The 20,868-nt window shown below is 37.2% G+C and overlaps 1 protein-coding gene across 7 annotated transcripts; it reads right to left on the bottom strand.

Annotated features, from left to right (window-relative positions):
* Positions 1-228: 228 nt before the first annotated feature.
* LOC104612171 (FRIGIDA-like protein 3) lies at positions 229-20,190 on the bottom strand. Of its 7 annotated transcripts, none has more exons than XM_010279491.3 (5): positions 19,971-20,190; positions 9,019-9,080; positions 6,820-7,876; positions 5,447-5,619; positions 229-886 (listed from the first exon to the last, which is right to left on the bottom strand). In XM_010279491.3, exons 2-5 carry the CDS (start codon positions 9,028-9,030, stop codon positions 476-478), a joined length of 1,653 nt encoding a protein of 550 aa, XP_010277793.1. In that variant the 5' UTR covers positions 9,031-9,080; positions 19,971-20,190; the 3' UTR covers positions 229-475. The 7 variants fall into 7 exon arrangements, with proteins under 7 accessions (XP_010277793.1, XP_088750382.1, XP_088750383.1 ...); XM_088894256.1 differs by having other exon boundaries at positions 8,795-9,080; positions 19,971-20,189; XM_088894257.1 differs by lacking the exon at positions 19,971-20,190 and adding an exon at positions 19,809-19,970 and having other exon boundaries at positions 8,795-9,080.
* Positions 20,191-20,868: the final 678 nt, after the last annotated feature.

Here is a 20,868-nt window from a genome sequence, read left to right as displayed (position 1 = left end):
TTATGCCACGAGGATGTTGAAACGATAGATCTTTCTTTTGATGCCCCCACTAGCACACTTAGTATGATTTGCATCATCCATGGGCCTTTAGCTGGAACCGGATAGGTCAAATTTGAATTCCCATTTGCAGCCCTACGCAATATGACAAAATAGAACTAACCCAACGAAACCATCAAATCTTCAATAAGTTAATTTTCTTTCTTTTGTGATTACTGGACAATAAAATCATAGAAAATGGAACTTGATGTACAAATTTCATAGTACTTAACGAAAAAGACAACACGGTATAAGTAAATATCAGAACTGGACTGCATATGTTAGGAGAATGATCTGATTATACACTCAGATACAAAGAAAAAAAAAAAAACTTGTTTCCTTTTTCATTTTCTTTGAGTTTGTTCATACATAGCGACACTAAGAGAGCTCCAAAAGGTTAAGACTACCAGTTAAAATAGAGGACCAACTCTTACCTTCACTAATGTAGATATGGGGCTTGGTACTGATACCCATTCCCAAAGTAGTTTCCATGGCTAGGAGAGAGGCTATAGGCAGAACCCAGGAGTGAAGAACCATGGTTGTCAGTGTGGCCAGGGTAGAGATATGGCCTTTCATACATGTAAGGTGGGTACCTATCAGCTGCTCTGGTATAGAAGCTCTTATCAGGGATGTTAGTGATCCGGGGACCATATCCCCCACCATTAGCACGGGGCCTTTTGGATTGAGGCTTTGCAGCTTCAGCCACCCTCTTCTTGTCAGCCTTTGCCTTCTCAAGCTGGACTACCCTTTTCTGAAGAGGGTCCATTGGATACTGCTCCTCAAGCTTGTGGTCTTCAATGCACTTGATCACGGCCTTGAGGGCAACCAGCTCTCGTTCATTCACCTCATTCTGAAACAATTTTAATAGGAAATCAAGTAAGAAATAAGTAGCTAAGAATTAATTATAAATTATGATGGTGATTATGCCTGGACGATTAAGTAACAACTGCCTACGTGATGCATTTTGACAAATAAGGCCCTATAGTATTCCCATACCTTTGGGAGCTAAGAATTTTTAGCTCCCTTTCTTTGTAACTTTATTCCATTTTTAATGAAATCTGTGGTTATTGATAAAAAAAAGGCCCTATAGTATGCAGAATACTTTCCATTTCCATGTTGATATTTATTTTCACTTTATTGAAAATACAATTAAAAAAATGAGCCTATGGAGAATAACCAATATCCTAACAAATTAAACAATAATTTTAAACAGCAATAATTCAGCATTAAAGAAAAAACATAGAAAAGCAGCAGCACAGAAAATGAAAAGAAAAGTAAGGAGCAACGCCTCTGCTTTATAGGTTGTTGTGATGAGAGAGAGAGCAAAAGAAATGGAGCCTAGCCAAGAGCAAGAAAGTTAATAGAAAAAATAAATACCTTTCTTTTCTAATTATGTACTAATTGTACTTCTCACATGTAACAAATAACACCAGAAAGACAAAAAATAGATAGGACACATATAGAGCCATATAATAGGGTGTACACCACTAAAAGTAAAGAGAAGTTGATTCACTGCCTTGTTGGCAAGCCTAGGCAGGCACCTTGATAACTTATGAACTTGATAAGTGCCATATTTACAATGTTTTAGTAGTGATTAAAGTAATCCTTAAGAAAAACAAAGTGAGAGGGAGAAAACAGAAAGAAAGAAGGAAATTGGGTAATTTTGCCTATTCCTTACCCTACTTCATTTGAAGAAAATAGAAACTTAAATTGGGCTTCTTGAGAATCAAAGATAGGACTTTATAATGATTTTACAATTCCTCTCCCATGAAATTCATTGAACACCTCCACTATGTATGTATGTATGTATGTATATAACTTGCCTTTCCAATAACAAGCATTCTACCTCGAAGTATGTGCAAGATAGAATTGAAGTGACCCACCAAGGTTTCCTCATCTTATGTAAAAACCTACTCATCTATCACTAGTCTAGATACTGTGCTCTTTTCCTTCTCATGTTTACCAGGTATTGAAAGAACTTTCTGTTACCATCCCGTTTCTTTTTTTTTTTTTTTTGATGAATCATGAATAATTTTATTAGAATGAAAATAAAGTAAACTGACAAGTGGATACAATCCAGAGTCCTCCCAGAAGGCACGAGTTGCTGCCTTCCAAAGCACAGAAAATCAAAATAAAATTACAATTACAATTGAGCCCAGAACAAGTGATCCCTGTTCACCCCTTGCTTAGCTACTAAGTCTGCCAACCCTTTTGCCGAACTCCTTTCCCACTGAACTCTCACAGTGAGATTGGAAGTAAGCCACTTAAATCTCCTTATCTCTCCCCCTAAAAGACCAAGCTGCTGTCTCTGGTTCTTTTAGCCACCCAGTTACCACTTTAGAGTCACCGTCAATGATCAATCTCCCAAAGTTCAACCTTTTAGCATTTGTGCACCCTGTATAGCAGCTTGCATATTTCTGCACTAACCGCATCCCCCACTTTTGCCTCTTGCTCATCTCTTCCCCTCATAGGAGTGTTTCCAGCTCTTCCTTTAGTTTGATTCCTTTCCTCTTCAAACATTTGTCCTTGAGCTTCCTTATTATTCAACTCTACAATTTCATTATTATTTTCTCCACTCTTCCAAGAATCATTTTTATTCCAAATTCTAATTTTAGCTTTTAGGAATTGTAGCGCCTTAAAAAAATCTATATCCTTGCCATCTTGCCTCCATGTCCCCTTCTCCCTACCAATCTAACATTATTATTAAAAGGACAATTTAACAACATGTTTTCAAATTAAATAGAAGGACATAGGTTGAGTTTCTCTTGATGCAACATAATTGGGCAATCTAACATAGGTCCAGATAAAGCTCTATTTAAGCCCTCCCAATGTTCCTCTCAACCCAATTTATCAAAAAAAAAAAAAAAGTTCCTCTCAACCCAAAGAGAAGAATAATCTTCTGAGTTAAAGAAAGTGGGTTCTCATTGAATGTTGGACCTAAGTGAAACTAAGCTTGCAAGAGTGGTGATGAACTCGGTTGTTTCAAGTTGGAGATGAGGGTGCATGCAATTTATTTCAAGAGTTGGAGCAACACTTCCCTATATTGTCAGATAATTTGGCAGACTCGTAGTATGGTTTGATAAAAGATCCCCAGATGTGGAGACTAGTGAAGATGAACAGATCTCCAAGGACTATTCTGCTCCTAATCTAGTGGACAGTGATGATGAACTCGTTTACTATCTTGGGGGCATTCCTGGCTTCAGAAAAGCAAAGGAGTTGGGGAACCTTTTTTTCTGGATGCTGTTGTGGGAAAGTTAAAAGAGGTGCAAAGGCATCAGAAGAGATTATGATTACTTGCACAATATTGATAGCCACAACAAGGGAGAGATTAATGAGGATGTTGCTCATAGAATTAAAGCAGCATGGGCAAAAATGCAGGGGTGCATCTAGAATCTCTTGCGACTCAAAGGGTCTAGAAGAGTTGAGGGAAGGCCAAAAGGGCATGTTTGCAGGCAGTGAAACAATTTGACAGCCCATAATGTGATAATGGATATGGTATTGAACAGAGTAGAATGGTAGAATAAGATTCATGCTGAAGCCCCATTGCAACTTGAAACTCCGATGTCTCTCCCACAAGTGTTCTAATATTGATTTTTCCACCCTCACATATGTCTTTAATTAGGTCCACATAAATTTTTTATTGGTAAGTTCAAATACCTATTTGGTACTCATTTTTTTCCAAACCCCACCATAACTATCTTTCAAAGGATTCTATCCTATACTTCTTTTATGAATCTATCGTATGCTTTCTTCAAATTAATAAATACTAAGTGAATATCTCTCTTCCTCTCCCTAACCTTTTCTATCAATCATCTTAAAAAAAGATAGCGTCCATGGTTGATCTACCTAACATAAAACCAATTTGCTTTTTTGAGATACTTGTTTCATGTCATAACCTTTGCTCAATCTCTCTCTCCTAAAGTATTATAATGAGGCTCATATGTTTAACCCCACAATAACTGTTGCAACTTTGTATCGCATATTGCCTTTGCCTTCAGGCATAGGCACCATTTGCTCTTTCTCCATTCTTATGGTTCTGGAATCTTCTTTGTTTTCAACATTTTATTAAGGGTAAAATACTTAAACCTCCCCTGTAGCTTTTGACAACGGCTTTAACCTCCCCTTCGTCTTCAAATGTAGGCACCAAGATGCTCTTTCTCCATTCTTCTGAAACTTTTCTTTGTTTCCATCATTTCATTAAGGGTAAAATACTTAAAACCTCCCCTGTAGTTTTGACAATAGTTTTAACCTCCACAAAACCTCCCTTTACATTTCGGATAATGATCCAAAGAGACCCCTTCATTAGTTTGAATAGACAGACAGATTAAAATGACTATACTACCTTTTTATGTCTGCTTAGTCAGAAAAGTACCTTCCATTTACCAAGCCTATCCTTCAATTAACTTACTATTTCCTTTCTTCTCAAGTTGTCCCACCAAAAGCAATACCTGAGAAATCAAATAAACAAATCAGATGCAAACATAGATCCATCAAAAATATGATAAATCTTTGCTTCTTGAGAGTTTTGGAAATAATAAATTCATTTGCAACCCTTTTCCGACAATAGTTTGATGCTCCAAACTCTGTCTCTCCAAATGCAATATCCATGTCAATACTCTATCAAATGATTTCATGCAGTGACTAACTATAAAAGAAAACAGCCCTAATTCTAATCTCCTCTACACTCCTCAATCTGAGGTCAATATTTGACATGTCCAATTTGGTGATCCTCCTGAATAAATGTTGGTGTCATGTAGCAACAATGGAGGCGATCCTCCCCGCACTCTCCATCTTCATTCTCTACATCACGGTGATCTTCACGGTCCTCAAGCCCAACGACCCCAAGACTCAACTTGTCTCAGCCACAACAGATAGTATAGTGCCATGTGTGTCATTCCCAATCCTTAAGATAGAGTCAGACCATCACCCTAAACTTCCAAATCCTTGTGAGCAACCCATGCTAGCTTCAAATGCAGTCCAGGAAAGAAACTTGTGTTCTACCATGGCAACCATGTTCTAGAGGTTGACTTGGCTCATAGCAAACCCCATTAGGGTTGTCAATGGACTTTCAAAGTCCGATACCTGACTCAACTTTAAATCTGATTAACTCGGATTTGGATGTTAGAACTTGCGTTTGATCAATAATCGGATCAGATGTTTTGGGATGTCTTGCTTATTCTCTTCGTATTCCTTGTATTGTTTGATCTCTTAATATATTTTTCATTAATGATCAAAAAAGTATTTCTAAACTGATAGTTGAGACATTCAGACCAAGTTAATGTTTTGCCACAGAAAAGATGGCTAGGTTAAATGAGTAAAGAAGTATGTTTAATGCATGTGCCTTGTCACCACTTTGAGAAGGGAAAAAATTAAACATTAATCATAAGATCTTGAAATACGAAAATCACACCTGGGCAGTTGGAGATGTGTTTCCAGGTTTGACTGGTGAAGAAGCTTTTCTTGCCTCCTTTAAGTAGCTTTTCAGTAAGTGCACAGGTGAAAATTGTTCAGTAAGGTCAAATGCATAAGCCAAGTTAACAGCATCAATATACCTACTGTTGTTCATGAGTACTTCAATGACACCTGAAAATATAGGAACAGAAGGTTGAGAATATGTAAATGGAACTATTAAAGTTGAGCGGCAGAAAAGGGCTGGTCATCTTCTTTCTTTTTCTTTTCTTTTCTGTTTCTTCTTGCAAAAGCAACAAATCAATGAGATACTAGTAATGAACTAAAAGAAAATGCAACTCAAGCCCCACAACCTCAAACATTGACTAAGGAGCACACTACATAGTGATGAAATTTTTTGATATCTTTTGAAGGGCTACACAACGGAGTAGCCCATCCCCCAACCCAGGTACAGGCGGGATTCGATCCCAAGTCTCCACTACGACCAGCAGGAGACCTTACCAACCAGCTGGATGGTACCTTGCCTACACAGTGATAAACATTGAGCACTGATAACACCAATGTAAAGTGTACATGAAAGAGACAAATTGACTAAGATTTTTGTATCCAATTCACAGATCCAAAAGGATCAGAACCATATATATATATATATATATATATAATTTGATGAAGTTTAGTATATTATTTGAGCAAAGCTACAACAGGATTTGTTTAATTCATCCCCCCCCCTCAAAAAAAAAGGGCATTGCATCTGCACCCACATGTTAAGGCAATTCTGTATATTCCCCCCATGTTTTACAGATTGGCAGCATCCATGCTCCTACCATTAAAGGCAACCTAAAATAATTATTTCAAATTATGAGGCAACAGAAACATTTGGATTTTGAATTGAAAAAACATGAAGGCACAGATTTCTAAATTAAAACAAATATAATTTATACCTTTATGAATTTCTTATTTCATGATTTTTATCAGAAACACAGAAATCAGAAATTTATTAAGAATAAAAGGAAACAGAATACAACAAGAAGTGAGAAAAAATCAAACCCATTACAGAGTTACCCCCCCAATTACAAATGTGTGAGGGACCAGGATTACACACACTGCTGCCATCAAACCAATGAGAATTTTTGTTTCCTAGAGGAAGAGTCAGCTATAGATGATTTAAACTAACGGTTTCAAGTTGCTTTTGACAGAAGAGGCAAGAGGTTGATTAATGCAAAACCTAAAAAACATAGGGGGAATATATAAAACTGTTAAAGATGTGGAGACTGATGAAAATTAAAAATACCAAAAAAAAAAGAAATAAAATCTATTAAATGTGCATACCCACCAACATGGATAAAAAGGTTTCAGATATAAGAGAAGGCGAACCTGGCATTTTTTCTGTCAATCCAAGAGAGCGACACAGATCAGCTGTTTGGCGACGACGTGAAACAGTTGGTATTAGCTTGGTTATTTCTTCCTGATTGAAGCCCGATGAAATGCCAAAAGTGGCCAGAAGTTGTAGGAATGCATGAGCCTCCAAGGAGTTGCCACTGCTAGCATCAACATCAAGATCATCCAACTTTGGCTTCCACTCTTTGGCAATCACCTTTGCTTTATCCTTAACATGTTCAGAAATTACATCAGAAACTGCACTGGGATCTTCTGCTAACATTTGGCTCAGACACTCCATCAACATGATACAGGTTCTTCGGAGACCCAAGAGGTTTGCATCCCTCTTTGCAACTGCTGACACTTCCATGGGATAGAAATCCTCCAGAGAGGCCAAAACTAAGTGTGCTGGGTTTGTTGCAGCTTTCAGTGCAACAGGAATCTCTTCCCGAATGGCAGCTAGGTTCTTACGATTGTCTGAGATGAATTTGTGGAGTCCTTTTGAATCCATTTCTTCACAGAGTTTAGTTAACTGGGAAGGAGGCTTGACTTCCATATTTCCATCAATAGAAGGGTTTTGCACATTTTCTGAAATGGAACTATCTTTGGCATTGGGTGGTTTCTCTTCCACAATTTCTTCAGCCCCACCACTTTCCTTATTGTTAAAAACAGCAGGTTCTGAAGACAATTCATTCTTGCACTTCTCAACAGCAATTCCTATAGCAGAGAGAGCAGCATCTCTCTTTTCTTGGAGTTTCTCTAATGAGGCTTGTTCCTTGGCCACAACTGCAGCTTCACGCTTCTCCAGAATCTCTCTAGCCTCTGATACCTTGGTCTCATATTTCTTCTCCTGGTCCTCCAATTCATTGAACCGTTGTTTCAAGGACCTTTCAAGCCCATGAAAGTGTTCTTCAAGTTCTTTCCATTTCAGGTTCAGGGTTATAGCATGGTGGCTTTCAAGCTCAGCAAAAGCTTGTTGAAGCTGTTGTATCTTTGAGGTTGCACAGTCTATGAGTGTGGCAACTGATTGTGTATCAGCCATGGTAGATGAGCCCTAGAGATAAAGGAAATGGTTAATCACACTTCAATAATTAATAATTATATAGTTACTATTTTAGCTAGCATACTTTTACAATTATGATTGAGGTCTTAAAAGAAAATTTTAAAAAGTTAAGTAATACATGAAACACTACTACAGTTACCATTTTGCACTTATCTTTGTCCAAATTTTGCATTTAGCATACCCATGAAGAAAGAAAAAGCAAAGGGCATAAAGACGGTTTTATGATGTAAATCTGAGTTATCCATTTTCTGAAGTTACTGTTTCTACCCCAGCTTCCCAGGTATTTACAGTTTCAAGGATTTTACAACCCCTTGCAGTGTTATCAATGTGGTAAAACAATGACTAGTTGTTTTGGTCTCTCTAATCAATGCGATCAATAGTTAGAATTAGTGCCTAGGTGCTGACTAGTCAACAAGAAAAAGATATGTTCTAAAATTTAAGATATTGATGAATTATAAAAAAAAAAAAGATATTGATGCAATCTGAGAAATAACTTAATATAAACCTACAACTATACAAGAAAAGAATGATATTGAACATTTAGTTTATAGTCTTCATTTTGCAAATAAAGAAAAAGTTAAGTTGAATAGGCTAGAATAGGGGATCACAGCCTTTGTTTTCAAAAGAAAAGTGCAACCTTGACCATAAGATGTGCCCTATGTTTGTGGTACCACTGACTGGAAGAAAACTTAAAAGAACTCCTCCACTGACTATTTTTATTTTATGATTATGATTTTTTTTATATTTTATATACCATCATTTAATCATATTCCATCACAAATATTTAAAGCAACAGCATGAATATAACAAAGTGCAAACATATTTCATATCATTTGAAACGATTAGATACACAAATAAACAAATAAAAACTTTAAAATGCCTTTGTGGTTGACTAGGTTGGAAAATCACCAATAACTAGTCAACCTAGTCAATGACTAGTTGTCCTAGGTGACCGCATCATGAGTATTGATCAACTAGTTAGTTATGCAGTCAATCAAATCCTCAACTGACTAGTCAACATGTTGATAACACATCCCCTTTGCTCCTCACAGAATATTCTTCTCTGTTTGGGACCAGCAAAACACAGGAAAAACACTCGTGTTCATTTGCTCAAAAAGAGAGAAGCAACCTACAGCTCTGCTCATCTTCCCCAAGCATGTACCATGTGCTTGAAAGACATGGACTTACTGCCACACTGTCAAAACACCAGAAGAATTTTAGATTTTTTTTCCCTCAGTTTGTTTGATTTGGAATTGGTGATGTTATGGATATGCTAGAACATAGAAATTAGTAAATAGATGTCAGTAAACCTTGGATTGAAAGGGAAGATGTAAAAGCTGATAACGCATGTTCAGAAATAATCAAATGTTTGAAGGTAAAGTAGCATTCTTTGCAGCACTAAAAAAGTGAACTTATTTCTCATTGGCTCTTGTATGTTTTTTTTATCAATAACTCAGAAAAAAGATTTCATTAAGCAAATTAAGGTAACACAACAAGAAGTTGTGAAGGATACAAATAGACACCAAGTGTCAAAACTCCCCAAATATTACAACTGAGCCCAAAACATAGACTGTCTTTGTACCCCTTGTTTAGCTAAACCATCCGCCAAACTGTTGGCAGATCTTCTAACCCAGTTAACTTGAATAGACATGTCCCTAGTAAGGCTGCAACTTGGGCCGGGTTAGCCCAAACCCAACCCAAAAAAGTCGAGTTGGGTTGGATCAGGTTGATGCTCAGGTTAGGGTTAGGGTTGAAATTTATAAACCCAACTTTACTTTGGGTTGGGTTAGGGTTGACCCCTCAAGCAACCCGACTCTATAGTACATATCATATACAAACATATGTCATATATATATATATATATATATATATATCATACATTGATTTGTTTAGATGCATGATAGTTGTATACTTGTATAGCCACCACCACATACTATCATTTATTTCATTTAAGATAATCACTTCACTTAAACCCAATTGGAAATACTAAAACCTTGATAATAATATTTTATGTTTTTGAATATTTTATTCTTTATCCCCTCTCTGTTGTTTGCCACCCATAGCTTGCTGCCCATAAAAGGTCTATTATAATTCATCATAACAAACTATAGTTATTTCAAACACTTTTTTTTCTGAATTTTGTGTTTAAAGAACCAATAAAAACATCAATAAACAAATTAATAAAACATAGGATTACTATATGTAATGAAAGTTGAGTTAAGATCTAAGATTAAGTTCTACGAGATTTTAAGGGATGGGAAGAAGGTTGGGTTGGGCCCAGCCCAACCCGCCCGAAGTTGACTTTGGGTTGGGTTAGGGTTGAAGGAATTTAGTTAGGGTTAGGGCTGGGTAGGTCGGGTTGAAGGTCGAGTTGGATTAGGGTTGACCTCAACCCAACCTAACCCAGCCCGACTTGCAGCCCTAGTCCCTAGAGAGCCATTTGAACCTCATGAGGTCATTCCTTAGGTGCCAAGAAAGTTCTTCCCCCTTCTTTAACCAGTCCACAACTGTTTTGGAATCACCTTCAATAATTAGCCTTTCAAGACCCAATTTCTTATATATATATATATATATATATATATATATATATATATATATATATATTCCTCATCCCTGCCAACCCCCCAATTCCAAAAGGCACATATATTATCATTAACTCTTGTATGTTGGCAACTGATGAATCACTTTTTTTCTCAAATGCACATCTCTAAACTCTCTTCAAAGGAATCTAGTGGAGAAATTAATAAATAGATGTCACTAAGCCTTGAATTGAAAGGGAAGATGTAAAATTAGGAGCCACTTTAGCATCCCATTTGTTGTCTAAAGCACCATGAGTACTCATATGACCTTATTCTAGAGCCTTTAGTTTTCTAGAGGCAAGCACCACGACCATTTATCAAGCAAGGCAGTATTTCTAAGTAGCAGATTTCCTATTTCCAAACCTCACCACTCCTTTGCCCTACACACCACTTCCTATTTTACTAGGTGATCTTTCTCTTTATCCCCCAGTTCCCATAAAAAGTCTCTCATGTATTTTTCTAACTTCTTTGCCACCTTAACTGGTATGTGAAAAGTGGAGAGGAAATAGGTGGGTAAGTTGGCCATTATGGATTTAGTCAAAGTTATCCTTCCCCCAAGTGAGATATAGTTTCTTTTCCACAAGGCCAACTTTTTTTATGATAAGTAATGAACGATTTTATTAATAATAAGAAATCATAAATCATAAGAAAGCTACCCACAAAGAGGCACAAGATACAGCCTCAGATCAACACAAAGAGTTACAATTTAGCCCAACAAAGCTGATTCCTATGCACCCCTCGTTTGGCTAGAGAAACTACTAATCCATTTGCCTGTCTCCTTTCCCAATGAAAACTGACTGTCATATTTGTGGTTAGCTATTTGAACTTCTCAAAACCCCCCTATAAGACCATGCTACTGTTTCTAGTTCTTTCAACCATTCAATTACCAATTTGGAGTCACCTTCAATTAACAGCTGTTCACAATTCAGTTCTTGGACTTCTGCATTAACTGAATCCCCCACTCCAATAGGACCAGAATATAAAGCAACAATTAGACCCACTGCATTTCTAGACACTTCCCCAATACCAGAAGGCCCTGGATTGCCAAAACCACTACCATCAAAATTGAGCTTGATGACGCCTTCAAGAGGTTTCCATTCCATAATTCTCACACTAGAGCTTTTGGCAACCAACTCCTAGTTTCTCCATGAATCATCAAAGGACAAAGTAGAAAAAGGGTCGAAAGCCTTCACCCAGTTGATGGCTCTATTAATTAAAAATTCCCAAACACTAACCTCATCCCTTTCCTTCTCATCAAAGATTCTGGTATTTCTTTTCTCCCAAACAATCCAAAGCAAGGCAGCCCTAGCACACCTCTACAAGGCTCTACCGCTTCTCTTAGGCCACCTAAAGGTTGTGAGTTCAAATGGATTGCTAATCTGCAACGGCATTGTCCACCTACACCCAAAAAGACTAAAAAGCTTCTCCCAAAAACCTACAACGAAAGGCTAGGAGATTAGTAAGTGGTAACAATTTTTCCCACAAGGCCAACTTCTTAGCAAACCTTTCCATCACTGGCTACAATAAAAGGCTAGGGAAACTAAGGTACTCCAATGGCCAAGTTTTAACTTCACACCCTAATAGATTTGCATAATTGAATATCCCATCTTCATGTAAGTTAATACTTTCCACTCCACTCTTCCTTGGGTTCATTGTCAAATTTGAGGCCTTTGCAAACAACAAGACTAACTCCTTCAAGTTCCTATCGTAATTGTCATTAGAATCATTCCCACCTTCATAAAAAATAATTGTCACTAGCAAGTTGAAGGTGTGCAATAGCCATCTCCTCTCCGTCAAGGGTGGACACGAACCGAGCTTTTCACAAGCTATTCAAGCTCGATTCATGAAAAGCTCAATTTGGCTCGGTCTAAACTGAGTTTTCTAGCCAAGCTCAAGCCCAATGAAGCTTGGATTGTGAAGCTCAAAAGCCTAGTTGAGCTTATATTATATATAACATTTTTATATTATATATAATCGTTTATATGTATAATTTTTTCCTTTTATATGAACCTTGGCTCATCGTCGAGCTTGAGTTGATCCAAGCTCAAAATATGAGCTTTTGAGTCAATTTAAATTCAAGCTCATGTTTCTATCTCAACCCTTATTTTTGTTATAGGAAAAGAAGAAAATAAAAAGTATTGGTAGTAGTAGTAGTAGTAGTAGAAGAAGAAGAAGAAGAAGAAGAAGTGGAAGAAGAATATATGGAAGAGGAAAATGTGTTGATTATATAAAATTTTAAGTTCTTACTTATTGGTTCAGGTTTTTAAGTCTTTGAGGGTTCAATACAGCATTTAGCAATGTTTGTGTTGATTAAACCCTAATACATAAGAAAATAATAAAAAGAAATTAGTATATAAACACACAAAATGATTATTTTAGTTTAATAATGTCCATTTTATAATTATAATCTCAAAAAATAATGAATAAAAAAAAAGTATTTTATAGTAAGAAGTAGAAAACTGCTTGGCAATTAGGCGAAGCGAGCCTCAAAGTGCGCCTTGTCGCCTAGGTGTCGCCTTGACAACTATGGTCTTAACTCTTCAGGGTGGCTTCCAATTTGTGCAACTTCAGGCCAAGATCTCATAATATTGCTGATTGAAAAGATTCTGAAAGTCTCCAAAGTTTTTACCCTGTGTGCAGCTCTGATTAGGATAGCTTCCAACAACTAATCCTTTGATCTGCTCTTTTCATTGAAGATTATATTATTTCTTCCTTCCCATATTGTCCACACCACGACAGCTCTTACTGTCCTCCACATGATCTTCCCTCTTTTTTCCTTGAACCTTAGGAAATTGGTGTTGAATAAACTTACCACTTCTTGTGGGGGGACCCATATGCAACCAAATAGAGAACAAAAATATTCCCAAACACAAAATACTAGAGGACATAAGATTAAGTGAGAAATAAATTCTCCACAAGCCTTACAAAGGACACACATACAAGGAGATAGGCAAGAATTGGGCCTCCTTTTCTGTAGCATATCATAGGTGCTAACCTTACCAAGAAATACTTCCTAGTACAGAGCTTGAATTTTAGGTGGAATGGGTTTACACCAAATTTCTTTGATTCTTTCATTGGGAAGGCCACCCCCCAAGAGGTGGAGTTAACTAAGAGGTTAAAAAAGAAGCACGAGAGAACGATCCATTAGAGGAGGGGGTCCAGACCCTAACATCAGGTGAGTTTTGGTCCAAGAACATAGTCACCAAGAAGATTAGCTTCCATCAAAGTTCAACTTCACCATTTGTTGTGCTGGTGGGGACCAAACTTCCTGTATCATAGCTCTGGAAGTAGTAATAGATGCCACAATACCCCAACTTCTATAAATGTCTTCAATTGAGAAATCCTTAAAAAGATCACAAGATTTCAATTGATGGATAACCTTAGTAGTTATTCCTTCCACAACCTCTTCCTTGGATCTACAACTGCCTTTGAAGATCCTATTGTTTCTTTCCTCCCATACTGACCACAATACAGCAGCTCTAGTGACTTTCCACATAATCCTTTCACAAATCGTTGGTTGCCTGTAAAAAGCTGGATCAAAGAAGTTCACCATGCTTGAGGAGGGAGTCCACCTGCAGCCAAAGAGAGAAGAGAACCAAGACCAAATAAAGAACACAAAGGGACATGAGATTAGTAAATGTGAAATTGTCTCACCAAAACCCAAACAAAGGCAACAAACATGGGGGGAGAGGCACATATTTGGCCTCTTTTTCTGCAATAAATCCAAGGTGTTGATTTTTTGGAGTACCACTTCCCAACAGAAGGCCTAAATTTTAGGGGTACAGGGCTACCCCAACCTCCTTTGAAGGAAAGTTCCCTACAAGGTTAGAGGTCTGAAGCAAAATGTTATAGAAAGAAGAGCAATTGAAAAAACCAAAAGGAGAAGGTTTCCAAATTTTGTTATCTCAACAGGATTGATCAAGAAAGACTTCCCCTAACTGAGTGATCAAATCATCAACCATCCCCATTTCAGAATCCCTTAGACCTCTTCTCAAGCCCAAATCCCAGTAGTTATCAACAAACACTGAAGAGATCACTTTTCTTTTGTTTTCAGACAAGGAGTAAATAGAAGGAAATCTATCTCTAAGGGAGTTTTTACCAACCCAAACATCTTCCCAAAACAAGACTTTATTTCCAGCGTAGACATCATATTTGAAATAAGGAAGCATAAGAAGCAAAATACCTTAAATAGCTTTCCAAGGAGAACATTGAGAAGCCCCAGGGTCGAGTCATGCATCCCAGCTGTTATCTGTCAATCCATGAATACTAACAATCACTCTAAACCAAAGTTTGTCTTGTTCCATCGGTAGTCTAAAAATCCATTTCCCCAGCAAAGCCGTGTTTCTTAATCTTATATTTCCTAACCCAAGGCCTCCATCATCCCTACTCCTAGAAACCACCTCCCACTTCACTACATGATCCTTCTTAGTATCCCCTGGTTCCCACAAGAAATCCCTCATTATCTTCTCTAACTAGTTAGCTACTTTCATTGATACTCTAAAGGTAAACAGGAAATAAACTGGCAGGTTGGCTAAGGTTGACTTGATTAAGGTTATCCTACCCCCTAAAGAGATGTAATTCCTCTTCCAATTTGCTAACCTCTTGGAGAATCTTTCAATTACAGGGTACCAAAAACTATCAACCATTGGGTTCCTCCCTCCCAGTGGTAGCCCCAAATATTGTAAAGGCCATCCCCCCACTTCACACCCCAAAATCCTAGCTAGGGAATCCACCTCCTCTCCCCCTAAATTGAGCCATGCCACACAACTTTTTCCCTAGTTCACTTTAAGATTTGACTTCCTTTCAAATTGAAGCACTAGACTCTTTAAGTTCCGTAATTCCCCTTCCTCCCCGTCACAAAACAAGATGATGCCATCTGCAAATTGTAAGTGTGTGACCACCACCTCCTCCCTACCAATCCTCCAACCTCTTATCAAATTGTTAGCATCGGCCCTCGAAATCATGGCACTCAACACATCAGCTACTAGGGTAAAGAGGAATGGGGACAATGGATCTCCTTGCTTAATACCCCTCTTTGCAGGAAAGAAACCCCTAGCTACACCATTCACCAATATTGAAAAATGACATGAAGAAATACATCCCTTTACCCAATTGCACCATCTCTCCCCAAACCCTCTCCGCTTGAGAACCTCTAGTAAAAAATCCCAGTCCACCATGTCATATGCCTTTTCAAGATCCAATTTGCAACAACCCCTTTTCCTTTCTCCTCCTCTTCACCTCAACACATTCATTGGCAATAAGTATTTGACCAACAATTTGCAAACCATCTCTCCTTCCTTCAACTTTAAGCTAAACTTCTAGGGTCCAAGACACGTTGGCCAATGATTTAAACAGGAGAGGTGTCAAAAAGGTTTTATTCTATATAGCAAAAACTCTAGCCAACTAGCCATCACTATACTATTTGAGGATGGAACTTTGACAATATATATTTTTTGGTTCATCCTATAAAAGTTCAAAGTATTGATACACCTTTGTGTATCGGCAAAGGTGTATTGGTACTTTAAACCATGCACCTTTTATTTTTTTAGTTTTTTTTTCAAATTTCAATTTTATAAATATTATTCAATAAAACAGGGTTCTCAAAAACACCTGTAAACAGGTGTATCAGACCCCTAAAGAAAAAATACAATACGTCTGATACAGGGCATATCATATTGATAATTTGAACCTTTCATCATGTATCTTTTTTGGATCATCTTGTCATAGTTGTCAAGGCGACGCCTAGGCAACAAGGCGCCCTTGGAGGCTCGCCTCGCCCAGTCGCCTAGCAGTTTTGTATTGTGTCTTATAAAATACTTTTAAATTGTTACTTTTTTTGAGATTATAATTATAAAATAGACATTATTAAACAATTACAAAAATATTCATTTTTTGTGTTTATAAACTAATTTCTTTTTATTATTTTCTTATTTGTTAGGGTTTAATCAACACAAACATTGGCCTCTTGAAAACTATGCATCCTGTATATCCTTTTGTTTATATTAGTTAGTTGTTACTTCTCCCAAAACAATTGATGTAAATGTATATGTTCTTCTAATGTACTAAAATTCATCAAGTGTAGATTCAATCTGGCTTTCATTATTAGGACCAACTCCAATATTATCAAGAATGAAAGACAAAAAGATAAATAATGATCCACATGGGAAACTTTAGAAACAAAGAGGATAATATTGTTGTGGTGTTTCTAGGTCCAATTGGTGTAGGAGATTCATTGAGGGTTGAAGTTATGGCTGCAATGGAAGGCATGCAAAAGGCAAAAGAGATGAATGTTGGAAAGCCAATTATTTAAGGAGACTCCAAGCTGGCAGTTGGGTGGCTGCAAAAGGGAGAGGCCAATTTGTGGTGCTACAGGAATGAAGAAAAAAGGTTCAAGTGGCCACCTAGAAACATGGAGATGAAGGTCTTATAGATTCCAGGAGAACCTAAAAGCTTGGTGGATGCTTTAGCAAAGCAAGGGGTGGATAGGGAATATATGTTTTGGGCACAATTGTAAGAAGAGTAAAAAGAATTGTAAGGGCCAAGATAAGACTCCTTATCTGTAAAAGATACTTGTACATATTTGAACTTCTTCACATTTCATTAAAAAGATTTGATTGTTACCAATCAAAAAAATAAATGACCTCCTTTACATCAATGATGGGTATGGTAGACGTTGAGGATCAAAAAGGCCAAAGCTTGGTCTACCGTTTTGGATATAATACAACTTAAAGAATAAAAGTCTAACTGCAACAAATGCACAAATACAGATTGAACAAAATACTAGTACAATGTAAACAGACATACAGTGTGAAGCTTCCTTTGCCAAACAGAGAATGGAGGAAAATGAATTCTAATCCTTTTCTTGATCAAAGATAATGAATATAGAACCTCTCACATGCATTGGAATTAAAGTTCCATTGTAAGGTAAATAACACAGTATAGAATATAACTCTTTGTTAGAAAATGGTAATATCAAGATGCAGGAACCAGCAAGTTCACTGTAATGCTTTGGCCTGAATGGGAGGCAAAAACTAGCATTAAACTAGTTCATATGAAAAGTAGATTTCCAAATTATATTACCTGAAGAAATGAAACTAATTGAAATAAAAAAAAAAAGTCTAACAGATAAAAATCTGAATAATGAAATAAGCAGCAAATAAACAAGAAATCAAGACAAACCCTCAGGGAAAATCAAAGAAGCTAAGAAAGGAAAAAAGGAAAACCAAAAGATTTTCTGTAGGGGCCATCAGCTATGAAGTGGTGGAAAAAGCAGTAATTTAGAAACATTGTTTTGAATACTAAGTAATATCATCGGAAAACAAACAGATTATTGGACCAGCTGCAGCAGACAAAGATAATCACCAGCAGGAGAATAAAGTAATACAGGAGGCACACCCCAAGTTGGACTGGCACCAAATGAGATAGCATGGTTGGATAAGATCCACGCTATTGATTATCCTATATCAAGAAACCAAGGCATCCACAGGTAGGGGTAGGACTCTTTTTTTCCAAATGCAAGAAGAGGTGGTTCACAATTTCTTACTCCAATGCCCCCTCCATGAAAATAATGCTACAGCTGCAGTTCATTAGACTGTTTTGACAAATAGGTTATCTGCCAACATATCTTATGCATTATTAGCAAAAGACTTTCTTAGAATAGTTAATGTATTGTGAAATTTGGTCCCACTTGCGATCTCTTAAGTATTTGGATAGAGCAAAATAAGAAGTTTTTTTACGGCAAGAGATGCCCAGAACAAGGGAGAGATTGAGGAGACCAAGAGATAACTCAATGTGACCATTTCCAGTACCTTGGTTCAATAATTCATAAACAAAGGAGAGATTGATGAGGATGTAGAGCAGGTTAGGCAAAATGGAGGGGTGCATCTGACCTTTGTGTGATACGAGAATACCACTTAGATTAAAAGGAAAATTCTATAAAACAGTTGTAAGGCCAGCTATGTTGTATGCAACAGAGTGTTGGGAAGTCAAGAAACAACATGTTCAACAAATGAGTGTGGCAGAAATTCAAATGCTAAGATAGATGAGTGGAAAAACTAGAAACAATAGGATCAAGTATGAAGCCATCCAAAGAAACTTAGGAGTAGCTCCAATGGGTGATAAAATGAGAGAGAGAGAGCAGACTAAGATGATTTGCTCAAATGAAAAGGAGACAACCAATAGCTCCAATTAGAAGAAGTGATTTGTTACAAGTGGAAGGGGCTAGAAGAGCTAGGGGTAAACCAAAAAGGGCATGAGTATGAGTAGTAAGAAATGATTTAAGCACTAATAATTTAACTATGAATATGGCTTTAAAAGTACATAGAATGGATTGGCGAAACAGGATTCATGTAGCCAACCCCATATAGTTGGGATAAGGTGTGGATGATCATGATGATGCCCAGAATTAAGGTTATTGAAAAAAATTAAGCATATTAGACTATTAATATAGATAAGATCTTGAAGACTGGGTGCAGTCCTAACCTTTGGCATTTTTTCACACAAAGTGGCTGCCCTCAGACTAGAACCCATTTTCTCACACATTGCAGCCCGAGGTTTTACCATCACACCAAGTAAACTTCAGAAACCTTCTCATGGTGGGGAAAAAAAATTTTTGAATCCATGGAGATTGAATAGACTGTACATGTGTCATTGATGCAAAATCATTAACATTTGCATATAGGGTTTTCCCTATATTACTTCTCATATATTAAACAATCACCACCCATGCTTATCAAAAGAATAAGGAAAAAAGGAGGAATGGTAAACAAGAGCTGCAAGCTTGCCCAATTCCAAACTCCATTACTGTATAGGGAGTCTAGAAAATCCGTGCCCAAAGAAAATTCCTACTCAAAATGATCCAGTACCTTGTTTTCTTTTGTGGGAGACAAAAAAAAAAGTCTCAACAATTTTCACAATCTAAGAATTAGAAGTTATCTCAGAAAAAACCGAACCCAAAACCATAAAAACATGAAATGCAGGGGTGGAAAAACATCAAAGGCTCTCATACCGAAGCAGTAAAATCCCACTAAAAACATGCAAATAGAAATCCTGAAAAAATCACTACATTTTCAACCTCCAACGTGTTCCTTATGCTCTTTTCATATTTTCTTCATCAATAAACTTCCATTTATGACTATCAAAATAAGTCTCCATTCGTTCAACGGTCACCAACTACACGTATTACTTCACGAATTAAGAAATGCACAACCAAATCTATACAGCCCATCAGTGGAAAAGTTGGCAATCATAGCAATGCTATACAATAAACCCCCGATCAACCTACCTATAACCTATTTTAAGAAAACCAACCCCTGAATAGAAAGATAGCTAAAAGGTCCCCAAACCTATATTATGCCTGATCTCCTAATATCGCAATTTGCTCCGAAAGACTACATTTTGAAGCCCTAAACCTTGAACTGAAGCTTGAAGTCAGAAGAACCCTAAAACTACAGGTACCCAGATAGTAAAACAAATAAAAAGAGAATGGAAGTAGGAGAGACACTTACAGTTTTTGAAGAATGTGGTTTAGATTAAGGAAGGAAAGGCAATGGCGACGAGGGAGTGAGCGTGGAGAAACCGACAGGAACATCATATAAAAGAACAAAAATGGGGGCTGGGGTTACGGTCCTTTACATCGAAGCGAAAGGTAAAGCGCTCTTGCTCTCTCTCTCAAGTCTTAAAGACATGACGTCAGATCAGAGCTCCTCCAACCCAACTCGCTAACTCGCTAATGCACGCTGAGGATGCGACAAATGTAACCCACGCACAGACCGACTCATAAATAGACATCGCGATGTAACTTGGGGCTGGCACTGAAAACCCGAAATTCGACTTGGATCTGGTTTTGTACCGTAGGCAACCAAAATCGGATTAGACCGGATGGCCATTCGCGATAATTACCCTCTGAATTTTTATCGTGTGACAAATACTCCGAACCATCAAGTCAGAAAATAGAATGTGTTAAATTATCAAAATATCCATCTCAACTTTATGTTTTTATCATTGCCCTTCCCTTAAGCCTTAATTAAACTTATCTTCACTGCAGAGTGCATTTGATCAAAGTAGACAGAATTCGAATCATGACCCTCCTTAATCACACGGTCAAAAACCCCGAGTATTTTGGGGTCAAAACGCACGTACGGGAAAATCTGACTCACAATCAAAATTAGCTTCTTGGACCTTCCTCTTCTTGTATAGTGTTTTTTTTTTTTTTAATCCACAAGTCACATTACCACATTGAAGTAATAAACTTTAAGCTCAGTTTGGAAAGTATAAAACCTTGTATTTTATATTATTTTGTATATTTATATTATATAATATATATATATGTACATATATACATATTTTATGGCGGTATTTGGTATTGATGTCTTTGCTTCAGAAAATGGTGATATATCAATGTTA

The sequence above is a fragment of the Nelumbo nucifera genome, chromosome 1 (genome assembly GCF_055504915.1).
Source record: "Nelumbo nucifera cultivar China Antique chromosome 1, China Antique-T2T, whole genome shotgun sequence".
NCBI lineage: Eukaryota > Viridiplantae > Streptophyta > Magnoliopsida > Proteales > Nelumbonaceae > Nelumbo > Nelumbo nucifera.
Note: the sequence above shows the minus strand (reverse complement) of the source record. Positions and strands in the feature narration are given on the sequence as shown.